Source organism: Neolamprologus multifasciatus, chromosome 14, assembly GCF_963576455.1.
Source record: "Neolamprologus multifasciatus chromosome 14, fNeoMul1.2, whole genome shotgun sequence".
NCBI lineage: Eukaryota > Metazoa > Chordata > Actinopteri > Cichliformes > Cichlidae > Neolamprologus > Neolamprologus multifasciatus.
Window position 1 is genome coordinate 19,215,070 of NC_140452.1, and position 17,729 is coordinate 19,232,798.

Genomic DNA, 17,729 nt, shown 5'->3' on the forward strand with positions numbered 1-17,729 from the left:
TAAATCCTAGTAATTTAAGTTTTTGTGTTTTGGACCATTAAGCCATTTCAAACAAGCCAAGTCCTATTAAGATGTAATCTCGAGCTTGAACAATTCTATTATTGAAAAATTAACCGCATGAAAAACAAAGAGATAATTAATTAATAATAAAACTGATTAGTGGTTGCCAGCCATGTCCAATCAGATTAGAAATGATTTTATCAGAGCGACGGCTCAGGCCGAGAGGCTTGGGGAGAGTGTTAGAGAGATGCAAAGCTGAGATGGTTTGGACATGTGCAGAGGAGGGATAGTGGATATATTGAGTAAAGGGTATAGAACATGGAGCTGGATGGCGTAAGGGTACGATGGAGGCAGATGATCCAGTGGTGCAACCCCCTAAAGAAGTGGCCAAAAGAAGAAGAAGAAGAAGAAGAAGAAGACGAACCAATCAAGTAGAACAAACGGTCAGTCTTTAAGAGATTGCTTGAAATAGTCAATAGAAGGAAAATGGTGGTCTACTTTATTCATAAAATAACATGTAGCATGCAGCAATGCAAGGTTACACAGTCTTCTGCATTTAAAAAGCTTCAGTACATCTGGAAACCTTGTAATGATCGTACACATTCGGTAGCTTATGATAACCTATGACTATGACTGCACAAACAAATGCTGGTTAGTAACAACGTTGAAAATTCTCAGGAGCTGCCCAGAGATTCAAACTGAGCACCAAAAATAGCCAATATGTGACGATGCCTGAAGCTAGTGGTACCATAAGGCCATCAAGAGTGCCAAGAGCAGGCAAGGACAGGAACCTGGTGATATTACACCAAATACCGGATACCATTAATCTTGTGATCATACATATGTCCGAAAAAGTAAAGGTGACTATGGATAAGGAACCTTTTCCTACTGAGCAAACACTGTAGCTGCAGTGAGATGCCAGGGTGGGCATGTTGGCACCGATCTCTGGCTGTGTGGTTAGTGTGGCTGGCATCCTGGAGGCATGGTATGACATGTGGTTCATCCCAGCAAGCAGCCAGAGTCACAACAAGAATGACACTTGTGTCTACACTACCATGCTGCTCACCTTTACTTAGAGCCATCATAAACACTCTCAGTTAGCTACCAAAAATCAGCAGCTGTAGATTTTTATGTATATTTTGTTAAAAGGTTTTCAGGACAAATTAGCTTCATTATCTTATATATTAAACAAATGTTGGCTATACTATTTTTTCTTTATGTTTTATTTGGTGTACAGCAGTTCACTGGCAGACTGAGCCCAGGAAATATGTAACCGAAGATCCCATGGTTTCTGGGTTTTTTTTTAACAAATTGTGACCACTATTACATTCTTCCTTCTTGTATCTATCAACCTTTCCATTTTCCCTGCATGTACAAATGGGTGGGCAAACCACTCTGAGAAACACTGAAGTAATCATAGAGTAGTGATTGCTTTCACAGAGCAGTTCTTCAGAACAAAATGCAGCGTTCACCAAGGGGATTTACCAGTAACCATGTACGCGACACACCTAAAAATGCACGCACACACACTTCAAAAACTGATCTAGAGCAGTAGGTCAATCAGAAACAAGCAGGAAAACAGCCCTGGAAACAAGTCAAATATGGAAGAAACAGTGAAGGGGGTGATGTGAGGTCAGGTTAGGCAGGGAGGGTGACACTAGCTGAACGAGAAAAGAAAAGCGAGACCGGGTCAGCAAGAGCAGCGAGGAAGAGGTTTACGCTTCATTAAATGTTATGCCGGAGGGTCTGATTCTGCTGACCTGGTTTCTTTCACCATCGAGGGACGTGCATTAAAAAACCCACAAAAACAACCACGCACATAACGCCCATGAATATTTACACGCCAACTAAAGATTTGTATCTAAAACATCTGTATTACGCACATTCATGCTCTTCTTCTTCTTTTCTTCATATTTCTGAACCCTGTTTCTATACACAGATAGAAGTTATTGAAGTTATTTTACATGTTTTTTGTCATCATGAACATTTATTTTTCATAACGCAGGAAAAAATTGTGATGAATCAGTCAGTTGCACAAGAAGGTGACAAAGTAAAAAAAAAGAGCTGTAATTTTTTTCCACTTGCTCATGATCACAATATTACTCACAGTTTCCATTTCGCTTCTCACTTCAGGTAAATAACAACTCACACAATTTTTTGTGAACACTGTAGTTGGGTGTTCTGGTAAACTTCTCATATGTGAGAACAGCAGCGGCTTACACCATTTACAGGTGATATCCGTATTAATATGTCTACATGTATTAGTGAGCGATGTTGCAGGAATATAACTTTAAGATCAAAATGTTGCACTACTGCAATCTAATTACTTAGGTTTTTTAGAAAGATATACTACATTAACACAAGTCAAAGGAACCATGAGAATGCATTAAATATGAACGTAATAAGGCACATTTTATTCATATTTTCTTCCCAATCCAGCATGTCTTGAATCTACTAAAACCCATAAAGCATTTGTGCTGTACAACTCGAATCTGCAGCCAAAGCATTTGCATATATAAAAATAGTCAATTAAATTGAAAATAGTCTTTGTTTAACATGGTGTCAGTAGGTTTTGCTTTAATGCATACACAAATTAACCTGAACATCAACATGCTCCATGTCTAAGCCTTTTCACTAGACATTTTTCTGTGACATTCCCTATGACATTTTCACATGACATAGCAAGCAAAACAGATGTAATCTTAATAACGTTAACGTTTTGTTCAAGAGTCTCAACAAGACAAAATGTGAGAAAGGCCTACAGAGGCTGTGTGCACTCTGTAACCACTGGATCTTTAAAAAGCTGATATATTCTTCTAGATCTGTGAGTAGAAAAATGCTGAATCTGACTGATTTTTGTCTTTAATAATATATATGAGGGTGATAGTGGGGAGATAGCAGACACCAAGCAGGTCTCTTTGCTTAAAAACAACATCACACAGAAGCAAATGTATTTTTCAGTAAAAAAAGAAAAAAAGAAAGAAAAGGTTTCATTCATGGTGAGTCTGCCACATCATTTTAATCCTGTCATGGGCCATGCAATATTACATTTTCCCTCTTTATTCCAATCAATTTTCACCCTGCTACGCTGTGCTCTGCCAGTGTCCCACTGACACACTAACACCAGACTGAAGAGGATGTGGAGTAGCTGCAAAAAGACTCGAGTGGAGTGACCTTTCTTTATGCTAATCCCCACAGAACGGGCACGCATTTACGCGCGTACCGAAGGTAGAGGATTTGTCCAAATTGATCAAAGGGACATTTGCAAACACACAAACCCATTTCTGCTGTTTTGCCTGTGCGCACCCCACCACCACCCTGGATTACCCCTCCTCCCGCTGTTATCTGTCAATCGCAGCCTTTCATTATTATGGCGTGACACACCCACTGGATCATCTTTTCAATTTTACGATGTTAAAAAGGAAAAACTGATAGTATAAATTAGACGTAAATCAAACCCAACAGTCAGTTTAGTCTCCTTATCCCCCACCATCCCTCTTTTTTCTGCTCCTCCATCTTCCTCTGTGTCTGTGCACCGCTGGGCAGATGTAAACCGCTGCCTGTGCCATGGCACTATGCGACCACCAAGGATCTATTTCTTGCATTTCATTCACCTACCCAGCCTCACTGGAAATAAACTCCAACACCCCCCAGGGGAGCACTACAGACTCTACGACTTTATAGCCAGATTATCACCCAATGAGCCCTGGAGATAAATTGCGGCAAATCCCTCACCTATCCGAGATGTAACCGTTTAAACGCATTGAATTGTCCCCACTGCAGGATCGATAGACAGAAGCTGAACGGCACTGCTCTGAGCTGCATGTGCTCACCCACTGCAAAGAAAGATGCAACATGAATGTCAATGCCAGGTCTGCTACAGCTGCGGTGTAGTGGTGCGGCGTGTCTGACCGAGGCTGCCGGACTACAGATGAGACCGCATCGCGTTCAGGTTCCGATGTAAGGGTTTGGGGGTGTCGTCACGGAGAGGTAAAGGCCGACAGGTGGTTTTATACACATATATAATTTTTCTTCTTACAATCCACAAGGGTGTACTCACCGTCACTGCGCAGTGTCTGACTGCGTTGCACGCCGTCTGTCGTATCTCCGCCGCGCTCCCCGGTTTCAGCAGGTTCTTGGTGAATCTCCGGGTCGATTCGGCTGCCATCTCCTCATCTGAGCGGTCACCGAGCGCAATTTCAGCCTGGAAGTCTCTGCTGCAGTCAGCTCCCAGCCCTCGCTACATGAGCCTACAGAGATGTGTTTACACACACACACACACTCTCACACTTCACACACGGTCGGTTCACACACGTAAAAGCGTGAAGTGCACGGAACCTTCTCACTAGAGTGACGCCACGGTAGTCGGAATCTGATACGCCACTTCTGGCTGTGACGTCCAAATTAAAACACCGCTTACGGAGCAGAGTAAAATGGCTCATTGAATCAGAGCAATGCTTTTATTTTGAAGGCCCAACACAAATTTCTCTGTATTTTTTTATTGCGCAATTTTTCAACTTGATGACGGTGCCACAATTTGATTTCACTCTCTTAAACGTTTAGTCTAGGACCCATCTTTTAAAATTTTCAAAAGATATTAAAAGTGAAATGATGTATGAGCAGCTTCAGAGCAACCGCTGCTAAATCAAATTTGTTTCCAGGCTACTATAGGATGTAGCATACATCATGTATCTCACGAGGAGCTCTGAAATGTCAGCTACTCATCGGCAGTCTAGTCACGACCAAGGAAGAATGGACCAGCGTTTACAGTAGAGTTTACTATATGTGGGAACGCATAGTCCACCAGCGACACCTGGCGTTAAAGTGTAGATATTACACAATAGGGCCGGTATTTTTAATGATTAAAGTTAGCACGACTGTAAAAAAATATAATAAAAAAATTAAAACTGTTTTTTTTCAGAGACAACGGTACGGTGCAAAAACCTATCTAACACAAAATGTTGACAACTACCAAAAGGACTGATACAACTAGTTAAATTCGTTGTTTGTTTGTTTTTCCCGTGAAGCCTGCGGTGACGAAGTACGGAGCTCAGGTATTGTTGCTCTGCCTCCCCCTTGTGTTCAAAAGGAGCACTGCACCAACGAACTTACGTTCCTACATGGGACTACTTTATGTTTAGGAACATGTGGCTGCGGGCGTTATTCGTTGCGTATTGATATGCGTATGCGTTTCTCGTGTTGACGTTAACTCAGCAAAGTACAGAGTAGCTTTTTCGTTTTCCCCAGCGTTTATATTTGCATTCATGAAACAACAAATTCATTCATGTATGCCGTACAGTGCAGCGAGGAATGCCCATTGGAGAGACCAAACAGCCACTTCACAAGCGCATGGCACAACACAGAAGAGCCACCTCCACAGGACAAGACTCAGCTGTCCATCTGCATCTTAATAATAATAATAATGGATTGGATTTATACAGCGCTTTTCAAGGCACTCAAAGCGCTTTACAATGCCACTATTCATTCACTCTCACATTCACACACTGGTGGAGGCAAGCTACGGTTGTAGCCACAGCTGCCCTGGGGCAGACTGACAGAAGCGAGGCTGCCATATCGCGCCATCGGCCCCTCTGGCCAACACCAGTAGGCGGTAGGGTATAAGGGACACTCTTTCGAGGATGCCAATGTTCACATTTTGGACAGAGAGGACAGATGGTTTGAAAGAGGAGTGAAAGAAGCCATCTATGTCCACTGTGAGCGACCATCTTTGAACAGAGGCGGTGGTTTACGACACCAACTCTCTGCCATCTATAATCCAGTTTTGAGATCCCTTCCCAGACGCCTTAACGCCCACTCACATCCTGGGCCATCTGACCTCAGGAATTCGCATGATAAGGTGGGGCCAGGTTTCACAATAAACTCACCCGAAACTCTGGCTGATTGGGACCCACACCCAGTTCCACACCTTGGCTCAGGCGATTAGAGGATCATCAGGGGGTCATTTTGTCCCTCTGTGGGGGGACACTCCCACTAGGTTTATATCTGGGACTCCCCACCATTTGACCTTAGAACTGAAGAAGCTTCTCGGATGAGAGGTGAAACGTCTTCAAGTAACTTAAAGAAGTCCAGACGCTTTTCTTTGCAAGATCCTTTGACTACGATGACCTGGATGACTGAGAACCTTCACAGACAAACAAATTCATTCATTCATTCATTAAACTGTGTGCTTTTCATCGAGTATATTTTTTTTTCTGAATTCACAATGATGCAGTAAGAACTTTCGAAGCTCCTCGGACACTGAATGCTCCAACAAACTGAAGAAAATTCAAACACTATATTTATCTATGACGCTAGATCAAACGAATCAATTAGCTAAACTAAAGTCATAATGCCATGGTGACCTGTAATATTCAGCTTCAAAATTCAAACATAACACAATTACCAAAGGCCTTCGAAACATGGTGTCTAACCAGATACTTGCTGAGAACAACATTGCCTTGGCCCTGGTGTGGTTCAGTAGATGTTTTAAATTGCAGTCTCAGATAAATGAGAATTTGGCTCCCTGGCACTTTCATCTCACATGATGGCATTTGGCTGATAGTTCTTAAACCGTGATGGTGTTGACTTCGTCAATACAGGAGCCAGACAAAACAAGTTCCATAACACAAGCATATTGTCTGGCTTCAGAAACAGATTGTGGATTTTCCTGGGCTAGTCCTGAGAACACTGGCTGATACCTGTAACCTGTAACCTTCCTTGCCCTGGTCTAGTTTTTCAAGTTGTATGTAGCATAGCCAGACCAGAAGTCATAGTCAAGTTGGGGGTGTTTGTCAGGTTTAAAGCTACAAAATACAGTCAAGGAAAAGGATCAACACACGATTAAATAATCAGAGGCTTAGTGATGTTTGGAGGCCATTGCTTGGTGTGGAAGAGGAAATGGAGAGCTGCAAACTGAATCCTTTTGAGAATTTTATAAACCTCATATACTGTATATTAAGGCTGCTGACTGGTTGCCTGTCCCCTTAATCCCAGTAATGATCTTTATTAATTCCTGCGCATCCATCATGCCTTTACTGACATTTGAGCTCCAGGCACTGATATTGTATTAGTTATTGAATATCAGTGCCTTTACCCTTTAATATCCTTGATCCTCAGTTTTCCCAGAAAATAAAGAAATTACAAAACAGCTTGTAAAACATTTCCAGGGCAATTATTTTTAAATCCAAAATAAGAAAGACTTGATTTTCACAGTGTACAACTTTGAGGGAGTATATTATTGATTTAGAGAAAAATTAGTCCATGGGAAGAGGGATTTTCCTATTTAACAGCATTCTGAAGTCACCGAAAAGTATGGTCACCGACTCCACTGTTAGATTATATGCAATGATATGTGTTGGGATGAACTGGTATTCATTCGTGGAAGCTGGAACTTTCCATTTAATGCCATTCTGAAGTTATGGAAAGACAAGCTCCTATAAACAAAGTCAAAAGGCTTTTACTCTGAAATGCAAAACGAGATTGATTTGAGATTGAGATGTTACCACTGTAGAGGTTGTGTATGGTTTGCATGAACTCCAATTACTTAGTGGAAACAGTAATTGTCCTGTTAACAGCATCCGCGTTTAATTATTAAAAGTACCAAATAAACAATTATAATTACGATATTCACGTGATAAAACTGTGGGGTTGTATACTGTCAATGTAGAGTGAAATGATCTTGTGGAAACAGCAACTTTGCTTTTAATGGGATTCTGAAGTCAGTGAAAGAGTGGGTCATACATGGGCAATTTCAACGGGCCATTACTTTGAAAGGCAAAATCAAGGCGACTTGAAATTGACTTGATATCCCCGTGATAGTGTACACTGTTGATCTTGAGTGAAATTATGCCCGTGGAAACAGCAATTTTCATTTTTAAAACATTCTGAAATAATTGAAAAAGTATATCACATATGGGCAAATTCGATGGGCCATTAATTTGAAAGGCAAAATCAGACCAACTTGAAATTTACATGGTTTTACTGTCGGGGTTGGATACTGTTGATCTAAAGTGGAATTATCCTGTGGAAACATGAATTTTTCATTTAAGAGCATTTTGAAATCGTTAAAAAGAGTATATCTTTTATGGTCAATTTGAAAAGTCTTTTATACTGGAAAGCAAAATCAGCCTGACTCAAAATTGATATAGTATCATAGTGGGGTTGGATACTTTTGATCTAACATGTATTCATCCTATGGAAACAGCAAATTTCAATTTAAGAGCAATTCGAAATCATTAAAAGACTAGGTCATCTACGGGCAATTTGAAAAGGCTTTTTTTTTGGAAGGCAAAATCAGAGTGACTTGATCTTGACATGGTATCACTGTGGGGTTGGATACTATTGATCTAAAGTGGAATTACCCTGTGGAAACAGAAATTTTCCATTTTAGAGCATTTTGAATTCGTTCCAAGAGTAAGTCATATATGGGCAATTTGAAAAGGCTTTTATTTTGGAAGGCAAAATCAGACTGACTTGATATTGACATGGTATCACTGTGGGGTTGGATACTGTTGATCTAGAAAATCCTGAGCATTTTCTGGCAGATGTTGAAGGACCTCAGTCGCCTCAAAAAATAGAGACGACTCTGGCCCTTTTTGTAAAGTGCTGTGGTGTTTTTAGCCCAGTCCAGTTTATTGTCAATATGTACTCCAAGGTATTTATAGTCCTCCACAATGTCAACACTGACCCCCTGGATTGAAACAGGGGTCAACTGTTTCCTGGTCTTCCTGAAGTCCACTTTCAATTCCTTGGTCTTTGCCACGTTGAGCTGCAGATGATTCTGTTCACATCACGTGACAAAGGAGTCGACCACAGCCCGGTACTCTGTCTCATCATCCCTGCTGATGCATCCAACCACTGCAGAGTCATCAGAAAACTTCTGAAGATGGCAGGACTCTGTGCAGTGGCTGAAGTCTGTGGTGTAGAGGGTGAAGAGGAAGGGGGAGAGGACAGTCCCCTGTGGTGCCCCTATGTTGCTGATTTATTTCCACTTTTAAGCAGGGCTGTCAGCATTAATGCTTTAACGCGGCATTAACGCTTTAACGCTGACAGCCCTACTTTTAAGTTATTACTATCGGAACAGATAGCATTTCTATCAGCTCAGCAAACACACAAACTGTTTGTGTGCTGTTTGTCTCACAGTGTGTTGCTAGCTAAAGCTCCAGCTGCTGTATTTCACATGAAGAAAATAGAAAGAGCTAAATTCATTCAGAGATGGAGCAAGATAAGAAAGAGGTCAGGAGAGGAAGAAGAGAGGTTATATTTAAAGGTAATGACTTCTCGTGGTATTTGATAAACTGGAAATTTAAAGCTTGCATGTAAGTCCTTATGTTTTAAATCAGATACTGGATGTGGCATTATGTTTTTCGTATCATGAAACATGCTGCAAATCAAACTGAGGCAGACTAAGAGGGTGTACTTTTTAAGAGGTTCTGCAATGTACTCAAAGAGTAAAGAAGTTTAATCAGTTTAATACTTCAACTTTTACTGGAGTATTTCTTAACACTAATAACTGTACGACTTGTACCTAATAGCTGTGCTTTTGCCACCTCTGATCACACCAGATATGCAAGTGGATGAGATCATTAGACCTGTAGTCAAGACTGCCTAAACCAAGACCAAGACAATACCAAGATCAGGACAGACTGAGTCAAGACCAAGACAAAGTCGAGACAAAAGTCTTTAAACTGCAGCCAGATGCTGCTTCGTTTACGGGTGTCAGGCATATTTATGTATTTTTGCAATGCACTCGCACAGCCCTCCTCACCGCTGTCTGTCTCGCTCACTTACTGAGAGGACAGACGCACACTCCACTGCCGCGTCTCTCACCCTCTCTGTTTTTCACATAATGATATTATCCTATATCCTCGCATGTGAATGGCCACAATATGGAGGGATTGGAGCATAGCTGAGCCACTGTGTGAGAGCTGAGCAGCGAAAGGAAATAAAGTGAGGAGCCGGCTCACGCTCAATGGGAGTTGACTCTTCTAATTTACTACAAAGCATTCTCTAAGCACGGCTCTTAGAGCTGATGCTTATGCACATGACACATTATCAAACGTTGAACGCAAAAATATATAAATATTCTGAAGTAGAGTCATGTCAGCAAAAATCTGATAGATACGCAGTCTAAATGAAGGTATTATAAATTAATCTTTACTCTGTCTTCTTGAAAGGCTTTCTGAGTTTTTAATCTGGCAAGCATTAGCATTTGGCATTTGAGAAGGAAGTTACTGATGAATGTAAACGTTGAGTAAAGGGAGAGCTTAAATTTTCTGTTTAAAACCAGGGAAACCAATATAAATAGGTCTATGACTTTAAAAATAAACTTTAAAATCACCTTATCAGAAAGACTTTAAAAAAAAAAAGATCAAAAGACTGGCTTCTAATCACTGATGTTACTTAAATGCAATCTTTGGCCTGAATCTAGTTCTACATGACACTAAAATCAAGAGGTTTTATCCTGTGCACAGTGCCACGGCCACTCAGCACAGTCACATTTGTTACAAGAATAATCTGTTAAAAGCCACATATTATTCTTACAATTATGGGCTATAATTGTAACCCATTAAGCTTTAGCACTTACCCTGGTATAGAAAAATCAAAAACGCACACACAAACCATTATTTATTGATTGATTGTTTTTTTTTTTCTCAATGTTTTGTCAGTTGAAGCCTATTGAAGTCTATCTAATAGTGCCAAGTTACAATAGGCACTTCAAAGCTCTTTATACTGTAAGGTTAAAACCACATAGTATTAAAGAGAAACCCCCAGCAATCAAATGATCTCCTATGAGTAAGCACTAGGGCGACAGTGGGGAGGAAAAACTCACTTTTAACAGAGAGAAACCTCCAGCAGAACCAGACTCATAGGAGCAGCCATCTGCTGGGACTGGCTGGGGGATATTTGTGATGTCACTATATGCTAAGGATATTGAATTTCATGCGAAAATGTTGCTATAGCAAGTGGTGTGTGTTTGGTGTGAGTGTGTGTGCAAAGCAACTGTTCGTTGCTTTGCGGACTTTTAAATCTGTATACAATTGTTTCTTCCCTTTTCGGTTCAAACAAAGAAAAAACTATACCCTTCTCCTGGCTGGGGTCTTTCATTGCTATCACTGGTTGTAGGAACCTGGGTTTCACTGGTGGGAGACTACTCCTGCTCAACGTTGTTCATATGAACACTAGTTGTAGGAGCCTTGGCTGTTTCAGAGGGTGACTGTTTGTTTCTTTCCTCACTTTCAGGTGTCAAATTTAATCTTTCATGAATTCTTTCGTGAACTCTGGATGTACCATTTTCTGCTTCCCCTGTATTAATGTTAATATTAATAATAATGTCGTATGGTTCAGTAAGGAGGATGGTCAACAGTTAATTTTCATTGGTGTTTACGGAAATGCTGGTTGTACAAACCTCAGCTGTTTCAGAAGTGGGAGACAGTTCACTAGATTCACTCGTGGGTGAGGTAAATGGTGCTCGACCAATATTAAGGATTTGGCCAGTGACATAAGTTACTCCTCGGCCAATAGACTCAACTGGAGCCCTAATAAAGGAAGAAAGAGCTGAAAGGCTTGTTTGAAATCGGGAAAAAATAGTTTCTCCTTCCTCTCTTTGAAGACTTCCTCTAACAACATTATCATTCTCCTCAGATCCATCAACATCACTGCCTTTAGGAACCTCTGTTGTTTCAGATGTGTCTAGCTGGTCATCACCGGAATCAAAAATCGGTAAAACAAGTCCATCGTACGGTGTACATTTTAGGACATCATCAGGTCTCAGGAATAAAGTTGTCAGGTATCAGTCTCAGACGAAAAAATGTCAGGTCTATATTCTACTCAATAAAGTTCATCTTATCTTATTCTGTTTTCATTGCACCATTCTCTCTATACAGTTTTTGAATTTACACACTATAACGTACACGGCAGTTTTTTTTCTGTGCTTCTGCAACTGTTTCTTAGGTTTTCCTATAAGGTTTTTGTAATTAATTTAAAAAAATTATATTATTTTTTTGGCTTTAGTGGATTCCCGCTCAGGTAACTCGGCCATTATGCACTACTCAGTAAACAAAATGGCTGAACAGTATCTTAAATGTCTGAACATGAGCTAGTCATACCATGTTACATAATATTCATGTGCAGTGTAGCAAGCTCACCGTATAGGGGTGTAAAACATGAGGCGTATGAGGTGATTGTTTAAATTACAGGAGTAGATGCCTGCAGCTGAAACGGTTTTCTGATCTGAACGTGAACCTACTGGTCACGTTTACGGTAATGTTACCAGATATGCATTATACTATAGGAAAACGGTGGTGGATTAGTGTGCAAAAATCCCCCAAAAGAAACACACAGCTTCTTTAGCTCAAACACTGTCTGATCTCTTAGATATTGTGCTGTTCCATCTAGTTATTGGTCACTGAGAAATGTTAGGTTATTAATTAATTAAGAGAGTGCAGCTGTTCAGATCAGATGGTGAAGTAGGAAGATGCAGAACATGTTACTATAGCTGAATGCTGTGTAAAATACTAGTAATAAATCTAACTCCCATTTATGGCTTTTACTACTGTGGGGCTAAATAAAAAATTACAGACATAATGAAATCTGCTACAATTACAAAGCTTAAGTTTAAAACAATTATTATATATTAAGCATTTTTTTTGCTCTTTTTTAGAATTTTTTTTTTGCTTATAATGGAATCAGTTTTATTATCAAGTTCAAACTTTTAAACCATTAAATCCAGGAATGCCCGTACAATGTAGATGCCCGTAAATGTACGAGACCCTCTTTATGGCTAGTATCCCCAAATATTCAATAATCCTTTCTAAAAGTACACAAATTTTGTTCTTTTCAATTAAATAGTGCATGTTTAATGTATTCTTGAGCAGGTAAAAATTCCACTAAATTAGTTTTTGCATATTTTTAAGTATAATCACATTTTTATAGTTTGCGAGTACTTTTAATTTGGAGATTTTGCCACTTGATTTGAAGTTTGGATAGTGCTTTATAGTAATTTGTAAATGTTTTGAAATCATCTGGCTTCTTAATAATTTAATAAAAAATTAACAAGCCATGTAATAATTTGAAAACCACTAGGGACCACTTATTACTATGTCACCAACTTTTTACTTAAAGGAATTTAGGATTTGTGTCTGTCAAGTCATTTGTTCTGGCATAAGTCACCATTTTGATATATCTTCCTGTGACTTTAAAGTCTGTCAGCTAGTTAGATACATTTTTGCACTGCTAGTGTTTGCTGCTTGAATTAGTCAGTTTATCATATAAACACATGCAGTGCCTTTCAAACTTTTAATTACACTGTTCATTTTGTGCATTAGTAAGAGAATCTTTTATATTGAATTATCCTGGGGAAAAAAATGTTTGTATTTCCTCATGCACTTTCTTTCATTTCCTTATCACGTTTAGATTCTTCAAGATCACAAGCACCATCTTTGACATGTAAGTAACTTAAATATTATTTGTATTACTTATTATTATTATTACTATTATTATTTTTTTTTTTAAAAGTGATGGTCTTTGGGGCATCCTTGAAAGGAGTGCATTACTTCATTTTTTTTTACTGGTATTCAGTATATATATATATATATATATATATATATATATATATATATATATATATATATATATATATAGGCACAGAAGGCAATGATCAATTTTAAAATTTAACATTTATTTAAATTTCCATCTCTTATGCTAACAATAATGCCAACAGTGTTCTCTTCACTTGTCCCACAACTCTGACAGTTTTGGTCCTCTGCTCTCCTCACAATTGGTTGATTTCCATCTGAGCTGCTACTGTCGACTGCATTAAACTGATTTTACATTGCCTTGTTATTCTAATCTTTATCTGTGTTTTGGACTCCAAACATTCACATCTGCTGTTAGTAACCAGAGCTCACAAGAGTGTAAGGCGTGTAGTTCAATAAAGTGATCGATGTGTTCACTAGCTGATTTCAATAAACTGGTAACTTATCAAATCTATATTTTATAGGAAGTACATTACTGATAAAAGTGGTAATAAACACGGTAACCAATAAAAATTTAAATTTCCTGTTATAAAAAAAAAATACTGCTGTGAGCTCGGTTTTCTAACACCAGGTGTGAACATCTACAGTCTTTAAGCGCTGGTAAAGATTTAAAAATAAAAGCATTAAATAACATAACATTAAACACTAAATTAGTTTGATGCAAGGTTATTATCGTTAACGAAAACTAACGAAATAACAAAAACTAGAAGTGAAAAAACATTTTCGTTAACGGAAATAAAAATAAAAACAAAAAAAGGAAAACTAACTAAAACTGGAATGAGTGTTCACAAAACTAACTAAAATTAACTGAATTTATAGCAAAAATGTGTTTAGTTTTCATTGATGTGTGCGTGTCATACAATAGTCAAGGGTGAAAATGAAGTTTAGTTTCCAGATTTTTTTTCTTGCTGTGTCTCATTATGCCAGCAGGTGGCAAGTACGTTAGTCGAGTCGTCTGTGTTGCTGCTCCATCCACGAGCAGAATCGTGTCAGGAAAAGTCGGAAGAAAGCGCCAGAGTCCAATTTGGGATTACTTTGAATATGACTGTGTTTTGGATAAAGCAAGTGTCTTGTAGTGGAAAGAGACAAATTATGAGGGACATTTCTAAAGGGAAAAAAAATCCCACAAACCTTAAAGTGCACTTGAAAAGCTCACACAAGAAGGCTAACCTAGCTTACCTTGAGAAGGTAAGGGAGCACACTCAACCCTCATCCCCAGAAAACAGAAGCTAACCCCAGGCAAGGCAGCGTGATGCATCCCGAGACAACAGGACTGGGATATCTACATAACTGTGTGAGTCAATTACCTTCAAAAAGTTTATCAATTCACTTGAACCAAAATTACGAACACCCGGTGCTGCAAGAGTTAATAGTCTCATTGGGGCCAAGATATACATTTTATAGTTGCCTGGTATCAATGGTTGTTCATCTGCCTTTATTTATTTATTTATTTAAAGAACCCATAGGTGGGAATGTGAGTTGCCTGTCTCTGCATGTTAGCCCTGCGACAGACAGGCGACCTGTCTAGGGTGCAGGGTATGGTAGCTGGAATAGCAACATACCCAAGGATAAGCAGAGGAGAATAACTGATATGATCAAACAGGGATTTTGTTACACTTAATTATTGCAAACACAACTAAAACTATAACTGAAACTAATCAAAACTACACTGAAACTAAGGATTTTCAAAAAAATAAAAACTAAACTAAACTAGCAAACAATTGGTAAAAACTAATTAAAACTGATATAAAATTGAAAATCTGAAGTCAAAACTAAATAAAAATAAAAACTAATGAAAATTGCAAAACTATTAAAACCCTGGTTTGATGGTGTTGACTGCAGCAGCTCAATGTTAATCAGCTGATGGTGATGGAAGCAGATGAGCGTTTTTCATCATGGTTGTTGGTGATGTGTTGGTCAAAACGAAAAGGCTCTTAGAGCTGACTCTTTGAAGTGAATACAAATACAAATAAAAAACCTAAGATAAAAGTGAATTACACAGACAAAATCCAGATTTGGCATTTGCAAATTAAGGATTACTGGTTGTTCAAACAATTAAGACTATTTACTTGAGCAAACATGCAGTTGAGGATTTTTAGTAGATCAGACACACTCTATTAGAGAAAAGACAGTTAGCTACATGGGAGATGGAAGTTTTGGTTAATCAGATCCAGTAAAGCACCTGAAGTATATTACCGATCTGTTAAAATGTTACTCTTCAAACTTGTGCCCTCAAATTATATAACCAGAAATAATATATTTTCTTTGAACTAGTGGAAAGGAGAGGGAATGGCGTCTTTCAAGCAGTCACACTTCAACTGTGAAACTCCCTTGTCCTTATGGTATATTGACACTATTGAAACTTTTCAAAAGCAGTCTAATGTTAGAAGAGCTTTTAGGTAAACTTTTATTCTTCTTCTTATCATTATTATATATTTTATTAATTATATTTTATTATGATGTTGATTTGGGTGACAATTATTTGATAAATATTATATATATATATTTTTTAACATATTAACCATCCCTATGCTTAAAAAACTTTTAAAAATAAAATTGTTATTTTAAACTTGTGCATTGTTTGACTTTTAAAATTTTTGTATCAGGTGTAAAACGACTTTTTAAATAAAGTTGTTTTTAATGTGAGCAGCTCCTATTGCCTCGTTTAAAAAGAGGGAGGAGCAGATTGCACCGCCTAGCGTCTAGTTTTCGCGGTCTTTCGTCAGTTGCGGCCTTTTCTCTCCCTGGTGTTTGAGAACGTGGAGGACAAAAGGATACCAAAGAATCAAACTATGACAAAGTTAAATACTTAAAGTTTGATGAGTTTTCATCAATGGTTATTTTAGTAACTTTCTATAGTTGTCCTAAACGGTATAAGGGGGAGAAGCATAACATCTTTAGCTAGCAGGTAGAACTGGGTTAATTTACTGCATTGTCTTTGGCAAACATAATTTAAAGTTAATTACAAAACTCTTACTGCCTATATTCTACTCAATAAAGTTCATCTTATCTTATTCTGTTTTCATTGCACCATTCTCTCTATACAGTTTTTGAATTTACACACTATAACGTACATGGCAGTTTTTTTTTCTGTGCTTCTGCAACTGTTTCTTGGGTTCCTATAAGGTTTTTGTAATTAATTTAAAAAAATTATATTATTTTTTTGGCTTTAGTGGATTCCCGCTCAGGTAACTCGGCCATTATGCACTACTCAGTAAACAAAATGGCTGAACAGTATCTTAAATGTCTGAACATGAGCTAGTCATACCATGTTACATAATATTCATGTGCAGTGTAGCAAGCTCACCTTATAGGGGTGTAAAACATGAGGCGTATGAGGTGATTGTTTAAATTACAGGAGTAGATGCCTGCAGCTGAAACGGTTTTCTGATCTGAACGTGAACCTACTGGTCACGTTTACGGTAATGTTACCAGATATGCATTATACTATAGGAAAACAGTGGTGGATTAGTGTGCAAAAATCCCCCAAAAGAAACACACAGCTTCTTTAGCTCAAACACTGTCTGATCTCTTAGATACTGTGCTGTTCCATCTAGTTATTGGTTACTGAGAAATGTTAGGTTATTAATTAATTAAGAGAGTGCAGCTGTTCAGATCAGATGGTGAAGTAGGAAAATGCAGAACATGTTACTATAGCTGAATGCTGTGTAAAATACTAGTAATAAATCTAACTCCCATTTATGGCTTTTACTACTGTGGGGCTAAATAAAAAATTACAGACATAATGAGATCTGCTACAATTACAAAGCTTAAGTTTAAAACAATTATTATATATTAAGCATTTTTTGCTCTTTTTTAAAATTCTTTTTGCTAATAATTGTCTCAATTTTATTATCAAGTTCAAAAATTAGATTTCCGTAAATGTACGAGACCCTCTTTATGGCTAGTATCCCCAAATATTTAATAATCCTTTCTAAAAGTACACAAATTTTGTTCTTTTCAATTAAATAGTGCATGTTTAATGTATTCTTGAGCAGGTAAAAATTCCACTAAATTAGTTTTTGCATATTTTTAAGTATAATCACATTTTTATAGTTTGCGAGTACTTTTAATTTGGAGATTTTGCCACTTGATTTGAAGTTTGGATAGTGCTTTATAGTAATTTGTAAATGTTTTGAAGTCATCTGGCTTCTTAATAATTTAATAAAAAATTAACAGGGAGGGGCGGTAGTT

General features: G+C 38.1%; 1 protein-coding gene across 1 annotated transcript in view; it reads right to left on the minus strand.

Annotated features, from left to right (window-relative positions):
• The window catches only part of dock10 (dedicator of cytokinesis 10), a 64,778-nt gene extending 60,399 nt beyond the window's left edge, over positions 1–4,379 (minus strand). Inside the window, exon 1 of the mRNA XM_085183931.1 lies at positions 4,061–4,379. Within this exon, the coding sequence (XP_085040057.1) occupies positions 4,061–4,168 (108 nt within the window). The 5' untranslated portion in view covers positions 4,169–4,379. The remainder of the gene's footprint in view (positions 1–4,060) is intronic.
• Positions 4,380–17,729: the final 13,350 nt, after the last annotated feature.